This window comes from Populus euphratica, unplaced genomic scaffold, assembly GCF_000495115.2.
Source record: "Populus euphratica unplaced genomic scaffold, PopEup_1.0 scaffold82.1, whole genome shotgun sequence".
NCBI lineage: Eukaryota > Viridiplantae > Streptophyta > Magnoliopsida > Malpighiales > Salicaceae > Populus > Populus euphratica.
The window spans coordinates 222,312-241,551 of record NW_011499961.1 but is presented as its reverse complement, the minus strand read 5'-3'; the positions used below and the strand labels follow the sequence as shown (position 1 = coordinate 241,551).

The following is a 19,240-nucleotide window of genomic DNA, read 5'->3' as shown; positions in this document are numbered from 1 at the left end:
TAGCCTGGCTTTACTACGGGCTAGAGATCAGGACATGTGGCAAGAAGCTGAACAGCTATTATAATTATCGATATTAACATTAATATTGCATCCACAATGCTGTGCCATCTGTCACACAACCACTAAATGACTGTTCGAGAAATGGCGGCAATAATGACTGGATTTACAGATCAGAGTTCATCTCTCTCTTTCTTCTCTATCTTCACCGGAAAAACATTCTCCGTCCAAGCAAGATAGCCTCCTCCCACGTTGCTTACATCTTTGAAACCCTGCCCAATTCAACAACAATTCAGTTTTCCCACCCTTTCAACCTCTCTCACTCTTCAATCCTTTGAAAAAGCATGTAGCCCATTTATTAACTTTTATAAATCATAAGTTCATTGTAACTTGGATGGATACTTGTAAAGTGTTTTTGGAAATTCCGTTGAATTTTGTTTTTAAAAAATTTTGAGATTTTTTTATTTTAAATTATTTTTTTATTATTTTAATATTTGCATTAAAAATAAATTTTAAAAAATAAAAAAATAACATTTTAATATATTGCTAACCAAAACACACTTAAAAAGACTTTATGTATTCTAACAAAATTCTCATGAATAATTAAATATATTTGATATTATAGTAGCTATTTGTAGTTGTGATTTAAAAAAAAATATTTTATAAAAAATATTTTTAGTTGAAATTGATTTAAAAAAATATATATTTAATTAAAATTATAATTAAAATTAAGATTGAACAAAAAATAATTTAATATATTTAGTTAAAAATACTTTTAAAATTGAAATTATAAAATAATTTTAAAAAATATATATTAATATTTATAATTTTTAATTTAAATATTATATATTTAACTATTATTATATTATAAAATAAATCATTCTTTATTGTTCAATTAAATTATCTACAATTCTATTACATACAAAATTCATCATACAAAATTCATCTGATAAGAACTATCAATTAAATTATCTACAATTCTATTACATACAAAATTCATCTGATAAGAACTATAATTTCCATGATTTTTTAAGCATGTAATTAAATTAAATAAAATATTATCATGAATAAAATTAAAATTACAGTATGAATAAATTCAATTCACTTTAAACTAATTTTTTTTAAAATAAAAATTATTCTTCACATTTACATGAATAATGCGAGTAAAATCTACAAGTAAAATCCATTAACTGTACTAATTTTTTAAAAAAAAAACTATTAACTTATTTTTAAAATAAAAATTCATTTCCAATGCAAGTTACTAGTTTTTTGCAATGTTTATTTTAGTTAACAGTGCGACTATAGAGGGTTAGTAAACAATATAATTATGGAGGGATGCTGTACTGTTCATTAAACAATACAGCATGATTAAACAATACAGCATGATGTAACTGCAAGAAGAAGGTAAGATCTGTTTTTATTTTCCATGCGTTTCAAATATATAATTATTTTTATTATTAAATATTGTTATATTTGTATTTTAAATAAAATTAAACGCAACAACATAGACAAATACAATTCATTTGAGTTTTGAAAGAAAAATAATGGTTAATAGTAGTTAAATTAATTTTTTTATGTTTTAAAAATATTTTAAAAAATTAATATTTTTGTTGAAAATAAATTTTAAAAATAAAAAAATATATTATTTTAATATATTTTAAAAAATATTTTAAAAACAACAAAACTGCAATACCAATCATGCTCATGAGTGTTCAAAAAATTAGGCACAAAACAAAACGAGAACCAGGGCAGGGACACTTGTCGAATGACTTTAGATGAACTTACAGCACTAAGAAGATCAGCAGTTGCATACAGGGATCTGACTCCACTTTGACAGCCCTATCATCAAAAAAAGGTGGATGAAAGTTCTTCTATTCACATTTATTTTGTTGAGAGATTTAATGGTAAGTTAATGAATGCTTACCACAAGAAGTTTATCTTCCTCCTTGCACACACCTGAGACCTCCTTCAGAAAGTTGGGATTTTTAACCCTCCCTGTGGCCCAAAAGCACATGAAATCTTGTTTGTTTTCCAAGCACAAATGAACTAGCTATGGAATCATGAGAGAGATGAACAAATGCTGGTCGATTTCTAGATCTTACCCTCTGGTGTATTGAACAAGTAAGGAATATTGAATACCTTCTCTCCATCCACGTGTCCTTTATTGTACTCCTCCACTGTCCTGTTGGTATGAGGGACAAAAAGACAAGAACTCTGAGAAAACCTATAATGTCAATATAATTAACAATCTAGAGAGAGAGAGAGAGAGAGCACCATAAAAGTTATGAAACAGAGAGCCATTTACCTAACATCTAGATAAGTATAGCCTGACTCAAGCAAACCCTTAGTTGCCTTGACATCAATGGTGACAACTTCAGCTCCTGTGCTAAAATAGATCAAAGAAAGAAGAAACAGCCCGCGAAGGAACAAACCCATATCAAGTTATGCAAAATAAAGAAGAAACGAGGAGAACTTTATGTTGTTCCAAAAAAGAATAAAAACTGGAACCTTTTATCTAGGGAGCCCATGAAGACCACTTCGTGTCTGTGCAAGTTGAATATAGTTGACCTGACTTTTTTTTTTCAAAATCCAGTGGCTGTTTGAGTGGTTTGCCTGAGAAAACCAGCTGCAGATACCATAACCACAGCAGCAGCAGCTGTTTATAGCACCCAATTGTTTTGTTTGGAGTTTCGGTAAAGGTACATAAGCATACGTAGCGGTCCAATCACATAGGGCCCAATTACACGTAACAGTCCTATATCACGTGGAATCACGACAAGTAGGCGTGAAAAGACATTGATGGGAAAGTATACCTACCTTTCAATGATAGAAGGGCGGTTTTACTTGAGCAGGCACCAGGAATCCTCTTCACATTTCTGTCGGCATCATCCAGCATGGTGAACTAGAAAGGAGAGCTTGGGATTAAGGGTTTGCTCCCCTGCCTTCTGTTTTCTGATATAGATGGATATGAAACGTTTAAATGGTTGGTTGTTGATTTTAGGATTTGTGAGGATTAATTGAAGTAGATAATTAGTCCGGTTTTTTTACATGAATAAAAAAACCTGGGGAGGAGAGGAGATTATTTTTACTTTGATTTTGTTTTTATTTATAAAATATAAAATTAAAATTAAATTAAAAACAGATTTAAATTGATTGGTTATGGTTTAGTTTAGTTATTTTATTTTAAAAATTAAAATTTCATTGATGAATTTTAATTTTATTCAATTTGATTTTGGTAAGGTTTAGTTATTTTATATTAAAATCTAAAAATTATATTGGTTTTTAGAGATTTTTTTTTTTTGAATTTTATAATGAAGTTAGATTCAGTTTTGTCAGGTTTTTTAATTTAATTTTTTATTTTTTCATTTAGTTCAGTTGGATTTTCAAAATCAATATGAAAGAAGTAATTTTTTAAATATTTTAATTAATTTATTATTTTTTTCCATTTAGTTCAGATCAGTTTTCAAAACCAAACTGAATTAAATACTTTTTTTAAATATTCTAATTAATTTAATTAATTTTTTTAAGTTAAATATTTTCATTCTTTTTTTTAATCATCTCGATTTAATTAGTTTCAAGACATTGGATAGAGCGTAAGCGCCTATTATAGATTGCACTCACAGAAGCCATATCAATCCTTAATAAAGAGACAACTAGAATAATCCCATTCTTTATATCAACTTTCAAAACTAAAGCCTGCAGTGTACTTGTTTTTGTTTTGCTTGCAAGGCTTTGGCAAAGATGTTTATAAATAGAACTTGAATGGTGCAAAAGAAAGATGATTGTAAATCGATGACACCAGGGGAGAACATTCTGTCAATCATTCTCGTTAACTTTAGTCTTGGTATATACATACATCAACAAATTTCAAAGACAAACATGGTAAAATAAAAATATTCACAATTCAGTAGAATATACATTTGGAAGATTTTAACCCTGGCTCAATCCGCAGACAATCAGTATATAAACGCAGAGTAGAGCACAAATCCTTCACTCTCCTTCGTATTAAGACAGTACAAATGAGCTTCCATGGAAGTTCTACGGACAGAGTTTTACAATAACACATCAAAATGTGCAGCGGCATCTCATATGTCAATTTAAGACTGTAGAGAAACAACTTTAGAAAACAGCAGAAGGCCTGAAACAGAAAGGCAGAGGGAAAATATGGGAGTTAGCCATGAGTTGCTCACCACTGAAGATATAAAGCATAAGCTTTTTATAGTCAACGATTCCCCAAAAATCAACCAGTTTTAAATGCACCACGACGATGATGAATTGCTGAAGTTTCAAGATTCAAAACACTAGATTTCTGATACGGTGTTAACCCCCATACCTGATTATCAAAGCTAGGCAAACTGCCAGATGTATTTACAGATTCTGAAGCCGGATTCACCTCTTGATCTGCAAAGAAGATAAACCACTTTCACTGAGAATTGACATATTTTGCAAAGGCAGTATGGCACACCTATTCTGTCTAGAGTCTTTTCAAGAATTAAGGCAAACTGTATTTTGTTTAGCTTCAATATCTGTTAAAAAATAGACAAATTCATTACCATGTATTATTTCCATCTAAGACTACCACTCTTGATATTTGTGATTCTTCTATTATTTTCCCTTTCCATTGCAAGAAAAAAATCGAGGAACTTCATGTTAGGGCAACAGCATATGACTTCTTAAACTTAACAGACAACATAATCCATTTCATTGTTTAAAATAAATCCAGCCCCACACCACTCAATCTCTATCAACCAGTTGCTAACAGCTATAACTGGTACACCACCATAAGAAACAAGAATGTGTCAAAATATTAGCAAAATCCGCAATACACAACCAATGGTCATTGCTAAAACAATCCTTTCTAATGTTTATCACCCTCCATGTTCCTATCACCAGAAAGGATACCTTTATCAAGAAAGCTACACAGAAACCCCCCAACCAATTTGCACTCTACTAGGGAAAGTGGAGATCAAAAAATTCTATAAATGCTGAGCTAACTCCTCCTGGACTGCCCATAAGCACTTAACTTGAATGTACCACCACACACTGAAATACAACGAAGTGATAACCCTTGCTAGACATTAGCTAATGTGTTTTGATGGTCAATAATAATAATAATAATAATAAACCATGTCCCTGGTTCCTCATATATAGGGGCGTTGTTTCAACTTAATTTCTATACAATCTGATTCTTTCCTACCTCAAAATATAAGTGAAAGCAAAATAAACAATTTGAAAAACAGACCAGCAGCATGCACTAGTGTATGAGCACCACGTCAGCTCTTTTGGAAGTAATTGAAGTAATTTGAAGTAGGCAATGAAGACATTTCCATTAATCGCGCCAGTTTTTTTTTTTTTTTTTTTTTTTGGGGGGGGGGGGGGGCATATTTACACAATCACTGTAATGCCTAAAGGACACGGCTATGCTTACAACTTTCACAAGCTAATCTAGAGAAACATTATGGTGCACCACATACATTAAGATATTGATGGATTTACAAATAGTCACTTCCACTTAACCAGCAAAGAGCCACCCCGCCATATAGAATAGATTGAAAAGCATGAGGTTGGCGCACTCACCCCAAAATATGCAGATTTGTCTTTCATATCAAGCTTGCACACAGGACAGAAGGTCCCCCACTTAGTCAGCCACGAGTCAACACAGGTTGAATGAAATTCTGCAAGTCTTATCAACACACAATCAACAAAATAGTGCATAGAAGTTGAACTTTCTAACCAATAAGTTTGTTTTTTGTAATATATCTAGTTCGGATGTAGATAAGGATGATGGAATGACAGAAAAGTTGTCTACAACCTAAAAGCAGTGTGCCTAAATCCGTTTTAAACATGTTGCAAATATATGAGCAAGTTCCTACCATGGTGACAAGGGAGAACTTTAAGAACTTCCCCATCTTTATAATCCTCAAGGCAAATCGCACAAGTTTCACCAACATGACACTGACTTAAACTAGCATTCCGGAATGTGAAGCACGGAAGGGCTTCAACCATCTTACTATCCACACTTTTACAGCGATTATTTGTTCGCTGCCAATGCAACCAGTGTCTGGGAGTAACAAAAACAATGATAAGGAGACCTAAAATAACAACAACAGAAATCAATGATATTGCCAACACAGTCCATGCTGCATCAGTACGAGATGAATAAATGCAACATTCCCCTTCTTTCCCTCGTGCACGCTCCTTCAATACTTCCCCCGCATACTTCGAAACAAAAACCGCATGGACCTTAATTCCCTCAGGATTCACCATCACTGCACACAGGTAATAGCATATTAAATTACATACCAATCTCAAAACAAGAAATTTAACTTTTTTATTAGTTTTGATATAAAAATACAAAACAGAGTAATTCCAAGGATCAATACTAACTGAAACTGCATGGGCTTCACAACATTGAGATTTTTAAGCAACTGCCATCAAGATTGCTCTAAAAATAAACTATTTTCTAGTAACTTTTGCTACATCCCTAAAAATCTCCATCAAAATCAAAATTTTGAATACAATAGCATAAGGAACAATTAGTTATAGAGTACACCCTCCACATTTATTTACATTAGGAATAGGAAAGTGAAGAGCAATAGACATTTACACTGTGTTTGCTAGAAGAGATTGGAGGAAGGATGGATAAGAGGGGAGGGATTTGGTACATCCATTGTTTGGCTAGCGGGAAGGATAAGGAGGGAATGGAGGGATCTCTCCCTTAAAAATACTTCCTCCCAGTTTCTAAATTTTTAAAACTAGATGGACAGTTAGCCATCCATCCTTTCTCCTCTGAATCAAGTATGCAAATAAATAAAATATCTGCTGGAAATGAACAAAGTATGCAAATAAATAAAATATCTGCTGGAAATGAACAAAAAAAAAACAATACGAATGCAAATACGACTTGATTAAGATAAAAGAGAGAGAGAAGACTTAACTGTAAATCAAATTCCTGTTATCTTTATCATCAAAAACAATGGCAGCACGAAAACCAGCACTTTGGGCATTCTTAATCTTATCTTCGAAAGCACATTCACCTCTCATTATCAAAGCAAACCTCCCACTTTCATTGAACTCGAGACGATTGCGTAGCGGAGAACAAGCGTCCAGAGGGTTTGCCACGTGTAACGATCCACACACACGAGAGCCATTAAGGCTGAGAGCTAAGAAAACACAGAATCACAGCAAAGTTGATTAATTAATTAAAAGAAAAGGTAGGGGAAAAAAGGACATGATTCTGAGCCTCAATTTTGAAGAGAAGTTAAGGGAAAGTACCGGATTTAGCAGGAAGGTCTGGGAAGGAAATGGATGATGGTTTTATAAGGACAGTCGCTGAACTTCCTTCAATTATCATTATAGCGTAAAAGAGTGATACTATAAGAAACAAACCCTCTCTCATTTCTCTTCCTTCTATCTTCTATTTCGATTTAATTTCCTGTTTCCTTCTCTGACCCTCAAAATTCAAGGATAAAGGAGAGCTGGAGCTTGAGGATGCTAATGCCTGATGCTATGTTGTTGGGCTACAAAATGGTCCCTATATTTATCAATTTTCATCAAATCAAATCCCTTACTTTCAATTAGATAAGATCAGCGACTTTATTTCAAATCGAAGGCGATTTGACGTGATATTCTCTGTCAACTCATACCATACCATCAGCTATTCATGTATGCATTTATTGAGTAAAGAGGTTGAAATCAATTTAATTATAATTGAAACTGATGACTTGATCCAATTTAAACCGAGGACTTGATTGAACAAAGTAGAGAGACACCATGTATGATTTTAGCCAATACTGTTAATGACACGGCGGCTGAATGTCTGGACGACGACGCGTCGTTCAAATAGTGAAGCAGCTGGAAGGAAGGTCGAAACTTGAAGACAGTGTTTTTTTAATATATATATATATATATAACCTTTTGCACGTTAATATTAAAAAAATATATTTTTTATTTATTTTCAAATAAAAAGGATTTTCTACCAGACATGTAATTAAATACAGAGTTAGAAATTTTAGCTTGGAAGGGTCAAATTAGAGAAAACATTATTAAGGTATCAAGATGTAGAATTTTCTATTTTTAATATTAAAATTTTAATTTATTGAATGAGGAGGCTAAAAAAAACTTTTCTTGTAGGAGCTCTGCAGCCCTTCTAATTCCGCCCCTGCACATTCTTAAAATAGTTGAGGCCCTAATTGATTTTTTTAATTGTAAGAAAAAATCATAATATTAGATCTAGGGACTAAATTAAAATTCTCCAACATTATAGGAACTAATTTTTTAAAAAAAAAAACCAGCATCAGGTTACTTTAGAAAAACTAAAAAGACTATGATTGGCTATCTTAATCCATTACATTATTCATTTAATTATGTTACATGATTCCCTGTATCAAATTACATGTCATAGTCATACGTGATGCTTTTTTATGAAGGGGGAAGGTCTTCTTCTTCAAGAAACAAATAATTAATTGACCGGTTTGTTTTTAAATTTTAGAAGTATTTTAAAAAAATTAAATTTTTTATTTGTTAAATTAATCTTTTGTTATGTTTGTAGATCATTTTAACATACTAATATTAAAATTAATTTTTAAAAAATAAAAAAATATATTATTTTAATATATTTCTTTGTACAAAGCAGTTTAAAAACTATACATATAAACACCACTCTAGAAAATAAACGACATTATCAGAAGATTAAACAATGAATCCATCAATCAAATATCACAAAGAGTTTAAAAATTAGGAAACCTGTCATAATCTTAAACTTATCCCTACTCAACTATGCCCTTGGGTGAAAAATGTAAAGCTGTGATTATAAAACTATTCCTTTTAATCAAATTAAATGTCCAAGGTAAAATTAAAGACGATATAAGTTTAGATTATAACCGATTGAACATATATATCATAATGAATATGTTTCATCATAAATATAATATAATTTTATATTAAATATTCAAACTTGTAATTGATTTAATATTAAAAGTCCTAATGCATAATAGTAATATATATATATATATATATATATATATATATTCGTTGAAACACTTTAAAATAATAATATTTTAGTTGATAAAAAAGAATATTTTCTCTGAGGCAGTATCTCGTACCATATCATTTGTTATTCATGTATTAATTGAAAATCAACTTTAATTATAATTAAAAGTGTTGGCTTCATCCAATTTAAACTAGAGGACTTGATTGAACAAAGTAGATAAGCAAGAAGAAATTTTAAAAGTGGCTAAAGAAGAAACATTGTAATTATAGGTGAAGAAGGCATGGTATAGTAGTATGGATTATTATTTTTTTAGATTAATGTGGGTGTCCGGGTCAGCTTGCGTGCACCACGACTAATCCCACGGGCCTTGAAGTTAACGATCATATAAGCCTCCAATGGCCATCATATGAGCAATTAAGGACTCAAACCTGAGACTATAGAGGGAGCAAACTCCTTGATTCCAAATTCTTACCACTTAGCTACCACCTAAATGGTTAGTATGGATTATTATTGAATTCATTGGTGGAAAGCTATACTTACAACATTATTAGGATCAAAGAAAAACTGTCAGGGAAGGAGTTTGATAGTCTTAATTAACGGTGGAAGCACTCGTAGTTTCATTGACATTAAAGTTATGGAAGAAATCAAAGTCACTGTCATTAAAATACATGTTCTTCTTGCAAAAAGAATGTTGAATATCTTGATCATATAATCTCTTCAGAAGGAGTGGCTACTAATTCAAAGAAAACAGAAGCAATTAGAAACTAGCCTACACCACAGTCGGTTAAAGAATTGAGGGAATTTTTTGTGGATTAACTAGTTATTAAAGAGAAAATATAAGGAACTTGGGGGTTATAAGCAAACCGCTGACTGAGCAGTTAAAGAAGAACAATTTTAGCTAGAATGAGAGATCACATGTGGTGTTAGATGGCTTAAAGGAAGCTTTAAGCAAGGCACCAATTTCGACCTTACTAGACTTTAATATACCATTTATCTTGGAAACCGATGCTAGTGCTACTAAATTAGGAGTTGTGTTTACTCATAACAGGAGACCCTTAGCATACTTTAGTAAAGCATTATGTGTTCAAAAAAATTGAAAAACTGATTAAACCGAGAAAATCAGAAAAAAAAAACTGAAAAAACCGAATCGAAAAAAAAAACCGATTAAACCGATTAAAATTTTGAAAAAACCAGCCGGTTCGGTTCGGTTTTGGTTTTATAATCAAAAAACCGAAAAACCGAATTGAACTGAACCGAACCGAAACCGGAAAAAAAAACTGAGCCAAAATCGAGCCAAACCGGAAAAACCGAGCCAAAACCGAGAAAACCGAGCCAAAACTGAGAAAAACTGAGCCAAACCGGAAAAACCGAGCCAAACCGATTTGAACTGGTTTTTCCCTTAAAAAACCGAACCGAACCGAAACCGGTCGGTTTGACCCGGTTTCGGTTCGGTTTCGGGGTTTTTTTTTCAAAAATTTTTTTCCCGGTTTGGTTACTTTTTTTGATAAAAACCGAACCGAACCGAAAATGAACACCCCTAGTTTATCCATACATGAAAAGGGATATATGGCTATTCTAAGGGCAGTGGAGAGATGGAAGCATTATTTGGAACATGATTAGTTTATTATCAAAATTGATTAGGAAAGTTTGAAGGTTTTTCCAGAACAAAAACTCCGGACACCTATCTAGTGGAAAGAACTAGCTAAAATGTTGGGATTTAGGCACATTATCCAATACATAAAAGGGAAGGAAAACATGACAATTGATGCTTTATCTAGGAGGGCACATTAGAATCCAAAACTCTTACAAGAGGTTTAAGACTATGATCTATCAGCCTTCTATAAAGGACAAAAAATATAGAGGAATACAATGTATGTAAACAATAAACATGAAAATGATGTCTTATTCTATTCTGCTTCAACCATTGCCTACAAATAAGGGTATTTGGAGAAATATAATAAAGGATTTCGTGGAAAGGTTGTCAACATCAAGAGAAAAGAATATCATACTAGTTATTGTGGATAAATTCTTAAAATATGCACATTTCTTGGCTATCACACATTCATTTATTGCTAAAGAAATTACTCACTTATTATTGGAGCATGGTTATAAGTCCCATGGATTACCTTCTTACAAGGTTTTTACAAGCCTGTTATGGAAAGAGGTGTCAAAACTACTGGGGGTGAGATTATTGATGAGCACATCCTTCAATCCAATGTGTGTCCATGCACTGTCCTAGCAAGTGGGATAATGGGCTAGTTCAAGCACTATGTTAGTACAATGCAAGCAAGCTACCATTCAGCTATCAAAACAACTCCCTTTCACAACTCCCTTTCAGGCATTGTATTGCTACCCTCCCCCTAATATTGAGGTTGATTCTACAACTCCAGTGGCAGCTATGGAAAAAGCCATTCAAATAAGATAGTATGAATCAGTGGTTCAGGTTGCAATTGAAAAGCTCTAGAAATAGATGGTTGACAAAGCCATAACAGGAAACTTTAAAGTTGGTGGTTAGGTTTATTTAAAGTTGCTACTATATAAACAGATGAGCTTAGCATGGAGAAAGAACATAAAGCTTAACCCAAGGTTTTATGAGCCTTACAAGGTCACACAAAAGGTTGGGGAGGTTGCTCATACAAAGTTTGATCCCTTGACCTGTGAGTTCAACTGTTAACCGTCATACAAAAGGTTGGAGAGGTTGCTTATACAAAGTTTGATCCCTTGACCTGTAAGTTCAACGGTTAACCGGTATCCCAATCTGGCAAGCTACAACAATGGAGTCCGGCAACCTATCATTGCAGGTCTGCTTGGGTTATGTTTGATATTAAAACACTCGTCCCATCACCAATGTTTGGTGCCTGGCATATTTAGATTAACAAATATACGCTTGCTTGTCAGTAATCAGTTCCAGCAGCATTAATAGCCAGAGTTTCCCAGACAGATCTATCTGACTAGATATATATACCTCGACAAAAATCTCAAAATATGCTGACCCGCCAAAGACAAATTTACATTCCACTTTTTGGGAGGTAAAGTAGGGAAAAAATGACAATACGAAGCAATGACTACAATTTTACAATGGAGAACCAACCTAAATTACTCTTTCCATCTGATTCGCTCACTATTTCTTACCACTCTTCTATTTCATCATCAGAAATATCACTTTCTTTGTCATCTAAACTCATCCTATCGCAACTCTCATCATCTGTCTTGTTGCAGTACACAAGTGCTTGATTATCTTCAAAACCAGATGCTCTATGTTCAAGCCATTTCAACACAGGCATGTACTCAGTAGCTACATCTGACACATTACAAGAGCTGGATCCATTATAAGCAATAAATCTCTGTCTTGCTATCTCTTTCTGCAGTGACACGTCAAACATAACATCCTATATAAGTCAAATCCATCACATTAGCTATCAACACCTACCAACATCTATGCATATTGCAACAGACAATGTGATCATAAAACCATTTAAAAGATTTGCTTGAATGCTTAAAAGGGCACAACTAAGTGGCAGAAGATAATATTTATGAGCAGTTCACACCTCAAATGATCATACAATTCACTGCAAAATCAAAGAAAATAGGCTGTCTTCAAGTACCCATCCAGAAACTTCATAACCATGGACTGTTTTAACAGAATAAACTGCATTTTTCACTAGATCCATACCGTAGCAAAGCAAATAGAACATGCAATTTCCATAAATAGTACCAACTGAGAACTGAAAAACCTAACCCAAACTCTTCAAGCTGTACAGTATTGACTTTTTCATTTTCAATAAAAAAACAAGTAAAGTTTCAAATGACAAATTGACAATCACACAGGTTACAGAAGGAAAGAATGCCACAGCAGGAAGTGTAGAGGACCAGTCCAACCTACCTGATTGTGCAGCATTGATTTTTCAGCCTGCCAGAGCTTTGGCTTCTGGACAGCACGCCATCTGCATGATACAAAGATTTAGGATAACTCCAAGGTGATTTTCCTATAATAAACTGCTTCAAGCCTCTAATAAAAACCTGGGAGGTGAAGGATGAGAATTTCCAAATAGCACCCCACGAACAGCAACTGAAGCAGCAGCTGATTGGAGAACATTTTCAGCCTCATTATATCTAGCCAACATTCCTCGGAAAGAAGAGAGAAGCAAGTCGGAATCACTAAAGTATGAAGAAACATGCCAGGCATCATCCATTGCTTCATCACTTATAAAATCCAGCACTGCAAGAAAAATACTATTCAGGAACTGGTAAAGAACCCAAGGTTTGTCCAAATTTCCATGAGTGTACATGTCTACGCATGTGGAGAGAGGGAAACAGAGGAGGGAGCAATGATAGGAAGTATCTGAAGAACCAGCACCCAAGGAAGGAGCATATGGTATATAAGATGGTTACCGTTTTCATGCAAGAAATCAGTGACTGGCCTGGCTTGCCCATGTGCTTGACAAAGAATCTTTTCTGGAGCATCCATTTTCAAGGGTAACCTGGAGAAATTCTCCTGCACAAGGAATGCATCTCCTGCAACAACAAAAGAATGAACTCAGAAGAGTGCATTGTTGCAGAAGCATTTAGGGCAGAATCATCAAACTGTCTGATACAGGAGAAGTGAATGCCAGATGCACCCACTTTTCACAAGCACATGCATCCATTAGATTTTAAAAACAAATTATATTTCATAAATACATACCGGGTGTAATAGCATTGGCAACTTCAGTTTCTCTTTTGTTGTGCAGAAACTTTCCCAGTGCATGAAATAGAGAGAGGGTCTCATCTCTGCCAAATAAAAATGAAATTCCACTAACTAAAGCATCAATATCATCTTCTTTTCCAAACGAGTAACTTGGAGTAGAATAGGAACCATTGAGCACTAGATCTGGTTTCACACAAAAGAGCTGCAAAGAGGTAATTGCATGTCTTATATCACCTCCACTGCCTTTTGCTATCAGATCAAGTTGTTCATCAGTTACACTACACTGCTCCTGTCTGCATATTCTACTGAGCGTTTTCTTGATGGAGTTAATTGTAATAGGGTTAAAAGAAACCTGAAAATTTTCCCGAGCAGTTTGAACTAAGCATTGAGAAATAAAAGAATCTCAATTTTAACATTGAATTTGTTCTCGAAAGTAACCTTACAAGCCCCAGCATTCTCAAGAGACAACTGAAGTTGTTCCAAACGTCGTGCTGTATGATCTGCTGAATCTGCTTCATCATAATCTGATACCAGTATAGCTGTTGGTAACTGAGTTGATCTCACAAGATGAAGCAAGCAGCTTTGGAGTCTTTCAAAAGCAACTCTTCCATTCGTCATAGGAAGGTCATCAATTAAGAGCATAATTGATGGTTTCGTGTCCTCAGAAGAGGATGATGGGATTAATCCATACTTCCTGATTTTCTCAATGAAATTTACAAATTCATCCAACTTGGATGTATACTGTATTCCTGACCACAAAATGCCAACAGCATAATGCCACCATCAGGTCACAATTTTATAACCATATACAAAGATAGTATAAAATGAAGAATGACTGTATGGTTGGCATCGAATTTGAAGTGTTCTTTCCTGCTGTGGGGAAATAGAAAATTTATCTCAATAACTGACAAGATTAATCACATCGCAAACCATACATTTCAATCTGCAATAAGATTTTACCTGTATTGGTATTGTGCACATGTTCCTGCCAAATTGTGGGAGTAGGTGTGTTCCATTCGCATAATCTAGCTCCAAAATGGGATGCAATCACATGGATAGTTGTCTGCAAAGTTGGAAGCAGGGTATCTTGCTTGTCAATGGCCCATGACCGAAATTACTGGTTATTCAGTGATACAGTTGAATATCTTAAGAGAATTGTCAATAGTTGAATCTCTCAAGAATTGCAGCTTAAAGAGCAACAATCAAATAACAAAAAAGAAAAATGAATGATGGTATACGAGAACAAAGTCACAAGAAATTCCCACAGCCACACACAGAAATTCCCACAGCCACACACACATATTTTACAGAGACACTATGTGCATTGACACAAACACAAAACAAAAATTAAGCAGCCCAGAAACCCCACATGGAAGCACCTCGTGTCAAATGACATCATGCCCAGAAATCATCCTTTGCCAGATAAAACAGCAGGCCGGAAAAAATTAAAAACAGCAGAGCAAAAACTTACAGATTTTCCAACACCAGCTTTTCCATTGATGACAACAACATTATTTATCAAATTGCCCTGCAAATTCTGAAAAAAATAAAAGGCATTAATTTTCACAATGGTAATTAGCAAAAAGAATGTTAAAAAAAGAAAACAAGTACAGCTCCTTCAAGGAAATAGAACAAATGGTAATAGCTTTGATAAATATAAATTTACCTTTGTAGTTTTTAATCTTTCCTCAAACCACGATTTAACTTCTTCAACCTGCAAATATCAGGAAAAAGAATAACCTTCTATATAAACATCTAGAAGAGTAGATAAGCAGAAATGAAACAGAGGAAATATACTGACCTTCTTCTTGTGAACAGCAAGTTCTTCCAAGGAATGAGGTTTATACTTATCAACCCACAATTCCTTTACGTTGCTTCTTCCAGAACCTGGTATACAAATCTCTTTCCAGTTAGCATCACAACAGCACAAACAAATACAAGAATTAAAATAACGATGGTGGTGCAAGCAAAAGTAAAGTCCAACAATGTTCAAGTTCAAAGGGAACATCGACAAAGAATATTCCCAAAAAAAATTACAACCAAAGCTTTATGTATATATTAAATCCTCAAAGAAAAGGAGTGGCCACTCTCCGTAATTTTGCATGACATAGAAAATTTCATTCAACATAATAACAACACGAGCTAAAATGCTTGATAATAACAATCTACGCACAGAAAACCACAACCATGGCGTACCAGCAGATACCTTGGACCCAGAAAACAATTCTTCAAAATCTTCTTCAGGAAACCCAACCTGCATTAAAAATCAAAAAATAAATTCACAATACTCCGTAAAGAAATCACGGAATTAATTTACTCCACAACTTCAAGCACCTAATTTGTAAAATCAAGTTAAGTTTATGTGCTACATTTAATAAAAAAGAAAGAATTAAGTGGCTAATAAAACAAAATGAAGATATACATACCTCAAATAAATTAGGGGAGTCTCTGCTAAATCGAGACCGAGAACCTGAAACACGAGGCTTCTTTGGCTGTCTAGGGTTTGTACGAGTAATAAACGATCTAGATTTTGGATTCTTTGTATAGCTTCGATGTGAGTTCGGTTTGTAATCACAATCGTCTTCATCATCTGATGATAGAATCATCAGGTTAGTGTCTCTCATCTTCCTCATCCCCAAAAATATTTAGGGTTTTGTACGGGTAAATGTTGATTGTATTTGCTTCCTTTCGAGAGAGCAGAAGAGCGGGGCTTTTTTTCGCGGGTTTTTAATACATTGATGGGGGTGGGATTTGGTATCTGTTAAAGAGGAGTACAGGAGAAGCTATTGGTGAATACTGAATTTTTTACTATTTTATAGGGTTGCTCTCATGGCCCAAATAAGTTCCTCCGTAGGTTCAGGTTTTTGTATTGGAATTCTATAGCATATGATATTATATAAATTAATTAGAAAAGTACGTGAATGATCCATAAATATTTTTAAAATATTTTTTGAAAAATTTGATTTTTTAAAAAAAATATTTTAATATTATCATGCTATATTATTAATTTATTAAATGAGTTGGATCCAATCCAGCCATTTGAATTAAACCAAAATAAATCCTGTTTAGTTGAGTTAGGCCATTAAGGCCCAACAATCTTTTTCTTTCCTTTTCTTTTTAGGTTAAATATAACCTAATTATCTAAGCTGAGTTGAAATGAGCTCAATCCATGTTCACATATAAACTTTTTTGTCTTTTGCATTTAGAATCAATATTCTGCTTGCAAATGGCTCCCAAGTTTGCAGCCAAAGAAAAAGAGAAGAAGGTTAGTTATTGTAAAGGGTGGCTACCTGGTGGTGTTGAGAGGGCCAACATGTGTTTGGTGGTGGTGCTAGTGACAAAGATGCGGTAAAGGAAGAAGGAGAAGGTTGGCCGAGAGGGAAGGAAAAAATTAGGGGAAAAGGGTTAGTTTTTTTCCCAATTGTAGCCTCCAATTTCTTCATATATAATGCCTGAAATCTATCCCTATTTATAAGGGGTGGAAAAAGAATATTTTATCTTTATTTGGGACAAATCTTAACTCTTAACTTAAAACAGAAGAATCTCGATTATTGGTTCAAAGTTGTCATTATAGACTAAAAAAGTTGGCAGCTAAAGGCAGTCTAAATTGGTTTATTTAGGGCATTATTATGGTGTTTGTAGAGGCAGTTGGTCAATGAAACCTATTTAAAGTTGTAGTACAATGTCATGTCATCGTAGTGGTATATGATTTGCTTAGTTTAATGAGAAGAAAAAGGCATTAAATGTCCTTGAAAATTAACCACCCAAGCTTGTCTATTTTTTTTTATCTTTAAAATGATGTCGCTTTAGCTTTAGGGTTTTAATTTAAAGATTTAACTAAAGTTCAATGTAGTCCTTCAACTTTTGATTATTTTGATTTGTCTCTAATTGGCTTGAAACTTTTACTTTTATGCAATTTTTTCTTTGTCAAACTTCAACATCAGACCTGAATTTCAATGTCCTTTTCATTTTGATCCTTCGTATTGGATTTATGCAAATTAACCCTCAATTGACAATTAAACTTTTAATTCTTTTTAATTTCACTCTTGATTTCAATCACTTAATTCCTTAGAGTTTGATGTCTTTTTCAAAAAATCGTTGGCTATTAATTTCTTCAATTTAATCTTTCATTAACCCTAAATTTTGATTTCTTATAATTTCACCCCTGATTTCAACCTATAGACTTTGTAAAAATTAAGTTTGGTCCTTTAAAATTATAATATTCTTAATTAAACTTAAATTGGGTTTTCAAACTTAATTTTTCACCAATCAAGTCTCTGATAAAATTAATTTGACTCATTTAAAGTATAATTAAGTCATTGCACTTAATTAAATTCTTTAATTTGGCATAAATTAATTCTTAAACATAACTAAACTTTCAATTCAATCCATAATTAAATCAAATTGGCTAGTTAAAAATTTAATTATATCATTGGGTCTAATTTTTATGCAAATTCATCCAACAATCATTTAATGTAATCTTGAATTTGCATTGCCTTTCCAGTTTTGGGTATAATAGGGCACGATTAAGTTCTTAATTCTATCTAAAATTGCAGCTTAATTTTTTTATACATTTGACATCCTTTTTAATTTGCTTTTGCCAATTTGTCAGTCTTCTTGCTATTTTTATTTTTTATTTTTTTAAAAGAAAAATTTTAAGGGAAAAAAACAAAAATGAGTTATGACACTGTATTGTTGCAACCATCATTAAAATATTATTCATTACAATGATTGATATAACACTAGTAATAAAACTTGCATCAAGTTGATGGAGGTTTTTTCGTGCAAAGTTCTAAACACATGTGTGTATTCCTTTTAACTTTGTTGTCTCAAATGAATCTGACTTTTTATAATATCTCCCACGTAAATACCACTTATATTCTGATACTTACATATATTATAATTGAACAAATATAGATTTCGACTGTTGAACTCGGTATTCAACTGAGTGTGCAGTATGTCATCATTTAACAACATTAACCAATTGATTTTTACTACTAAATATTTGACCAACCTTCAAATTAGATCCACATAACATATGTCTATGATTAAATACTTAATCATATGAAACAATAAAACTAGATCTAAAAACATCTTTCAATTCAAGAACATGATGAGTAACATCATCAACACCACCACCACTATCATCATTAACATCATTTTTATTATCATCAGGCTCAAAATAGTCAAATCTATGTTGACAACCAAAAGAATTATTAAACATAGTATCATATATTATTTGCAGCAAATCATCTGACAATAAACTATTTTTACCATTACCAATTGAATTTGAAAGTCTAGCAAAAGTTGAGACACACATAGATTTTGATCGACTACTCACACGTAATGCCGTTGTTTTCAAACCACTTTGAATGAAATAATCATTCATTGTCGTAAAACTATCATTACACACAATCGATACAAGATAATACTGATATTTACTAATTTGACACTTTTATGTTATTTCAATATTAATATCTTATGCCATTATATGTGATATCATTGTTCTGTTCAAGAACAATATTGTCATCGTAATGATATAGCATAACTATGTTATTAGACAT

At 33.0% G+C, this 19,240-nt stretch overlaps 2 protein-coding genes across 4 annotated transcripts; both read right to left on the bottom strand.

Moving 5' to 3' along the window:
- Positions 1–35: 35 nt before the first annotated feature.
- On the bottom strand, positions 36–7,464 carry RMR1 (receptor homology region transmembrane domain ring H2 motif protein 1). The gene is made up of 12 exons (XM_011044929.1): positions 7,273–7,464; positions 6,936–7,160; positions 5,871–6,266; positions 5,575–5,672; positions 4,463–4,523; positions 4,331–4,398; positions 2,506–2,573; positions 2,303–2,383; positions 2,100–2,179; positions 1,922–1,992; positions 1,783–1,836; positions 36–269 (listed from the first exon to the last, which is right to left on the bottom strand). Exons 1-12 carry the CDS (start codon positions 7,394–7,396, stop codon positions 171–173), a joined length of 1,425 nt encoding a protein of 474 aa, XP_011043231.1. The 5' UTR covers positions 7,397–7,464; the 3' UTR covers positions 36–170.
- Positions 7,465–11,855: 4,391 nt separating this feature from the next.
- ATRAD17 (RADIATION SENSITIVE 17) lies at positions 11,856–16,527 on the bottom strand. Of its 3 annotated transcripts, XR_844831.1 has the most exons (13): positions 16,103–16,527; positions 15,873–15,930; positions 15,478–15,563; positions 15,343–15,390; positions 15,148–15,213; positions 14,637–14,739; positions 14,115–14,425; positions 13,674–14,028; positions 13,382–13,504; positions 13,010–13,208; positions 12,873–12,933; positions 12,500–12,558; positions 12,269–12,351 (listed from the first exon to the last, which is right to left on the bottom strand). XR_844831.1 is itself a non-coding variant. In XM_011044864.1 (12 exons), exons 1-12 carry the CDS (start codon positions 16,307–16,309, stop codon positions 12,118–12,120), a joined length of 1,851 nt encoding a protein of 616 aa, XP_011043166.1. In that variant the 5' UTR covers positions 16,310–16,527; the 3' UTR covers positions 11,856–12,117. The 3 variants fall into 3 exon arrangements, 2 of the variants coding, with proteins under 2 accessions (XP_011043166.1, XP_011043167.1); XM_011044864.1 differs by lacking the exon at positions 12,500–12,558 and having other exon boundaries at positions 11,856–12,351; XM_011044865.1 differs by lacking the exons at positions 12,269–12,351; positions 12,500–12,558 and adding an exon at positions 12,565–12,661.
- Positions 16,528–19,240: the final 2,713 nt, after the last annotated feature.

Excerpts from the sequence above, each read along its gene's own strand:
- RMR1 (XM_011044929.1), bottom strand. The coding sequence starts at position 7,396 with ATGAGAGAGGGTTTGTTTCTTATAGTATCACTCTTTTACGCTATAATG. Across the intron at positions 5,673-5,870 it reads AGTTCTCCCTTGTCACCATG|AATTTCATTCAACCTGTGTT; the intron begins GTAGGAACTTGC and ends TAAGACTTGCAG. Across the intron at positions 1,993-2,099 it reads CTTGTTCAATACACCAGAGG|GGAGGGTTAAAAATCCCAAC; the intron begins GTAAGATCTAGA and ends TTTGGGCCACAG.
- ATRAD17 (XM_011044864.1), bottom strand. The coding sequence starts at position 16,309 with ATGAGGAAGATGAGAGACACTAACCTGATGATTCTATCATCAGATGAT. Across the intron at positions 15,391-15,477 it reads TTGCTGTTCACAAGAAGAAG|GTTGAAGAAGTTAAATCGTG; the intron begins GTCAGTATATTT and ends TGATATTTGCAG. Across the intron at positions 14,426-14,636 it reads TGTGCACAATACCAATACAG|GAATACAGTATACATCCAAG; the intron begins GTAAAATCTTAT and ends TTTTGTGGTCAG.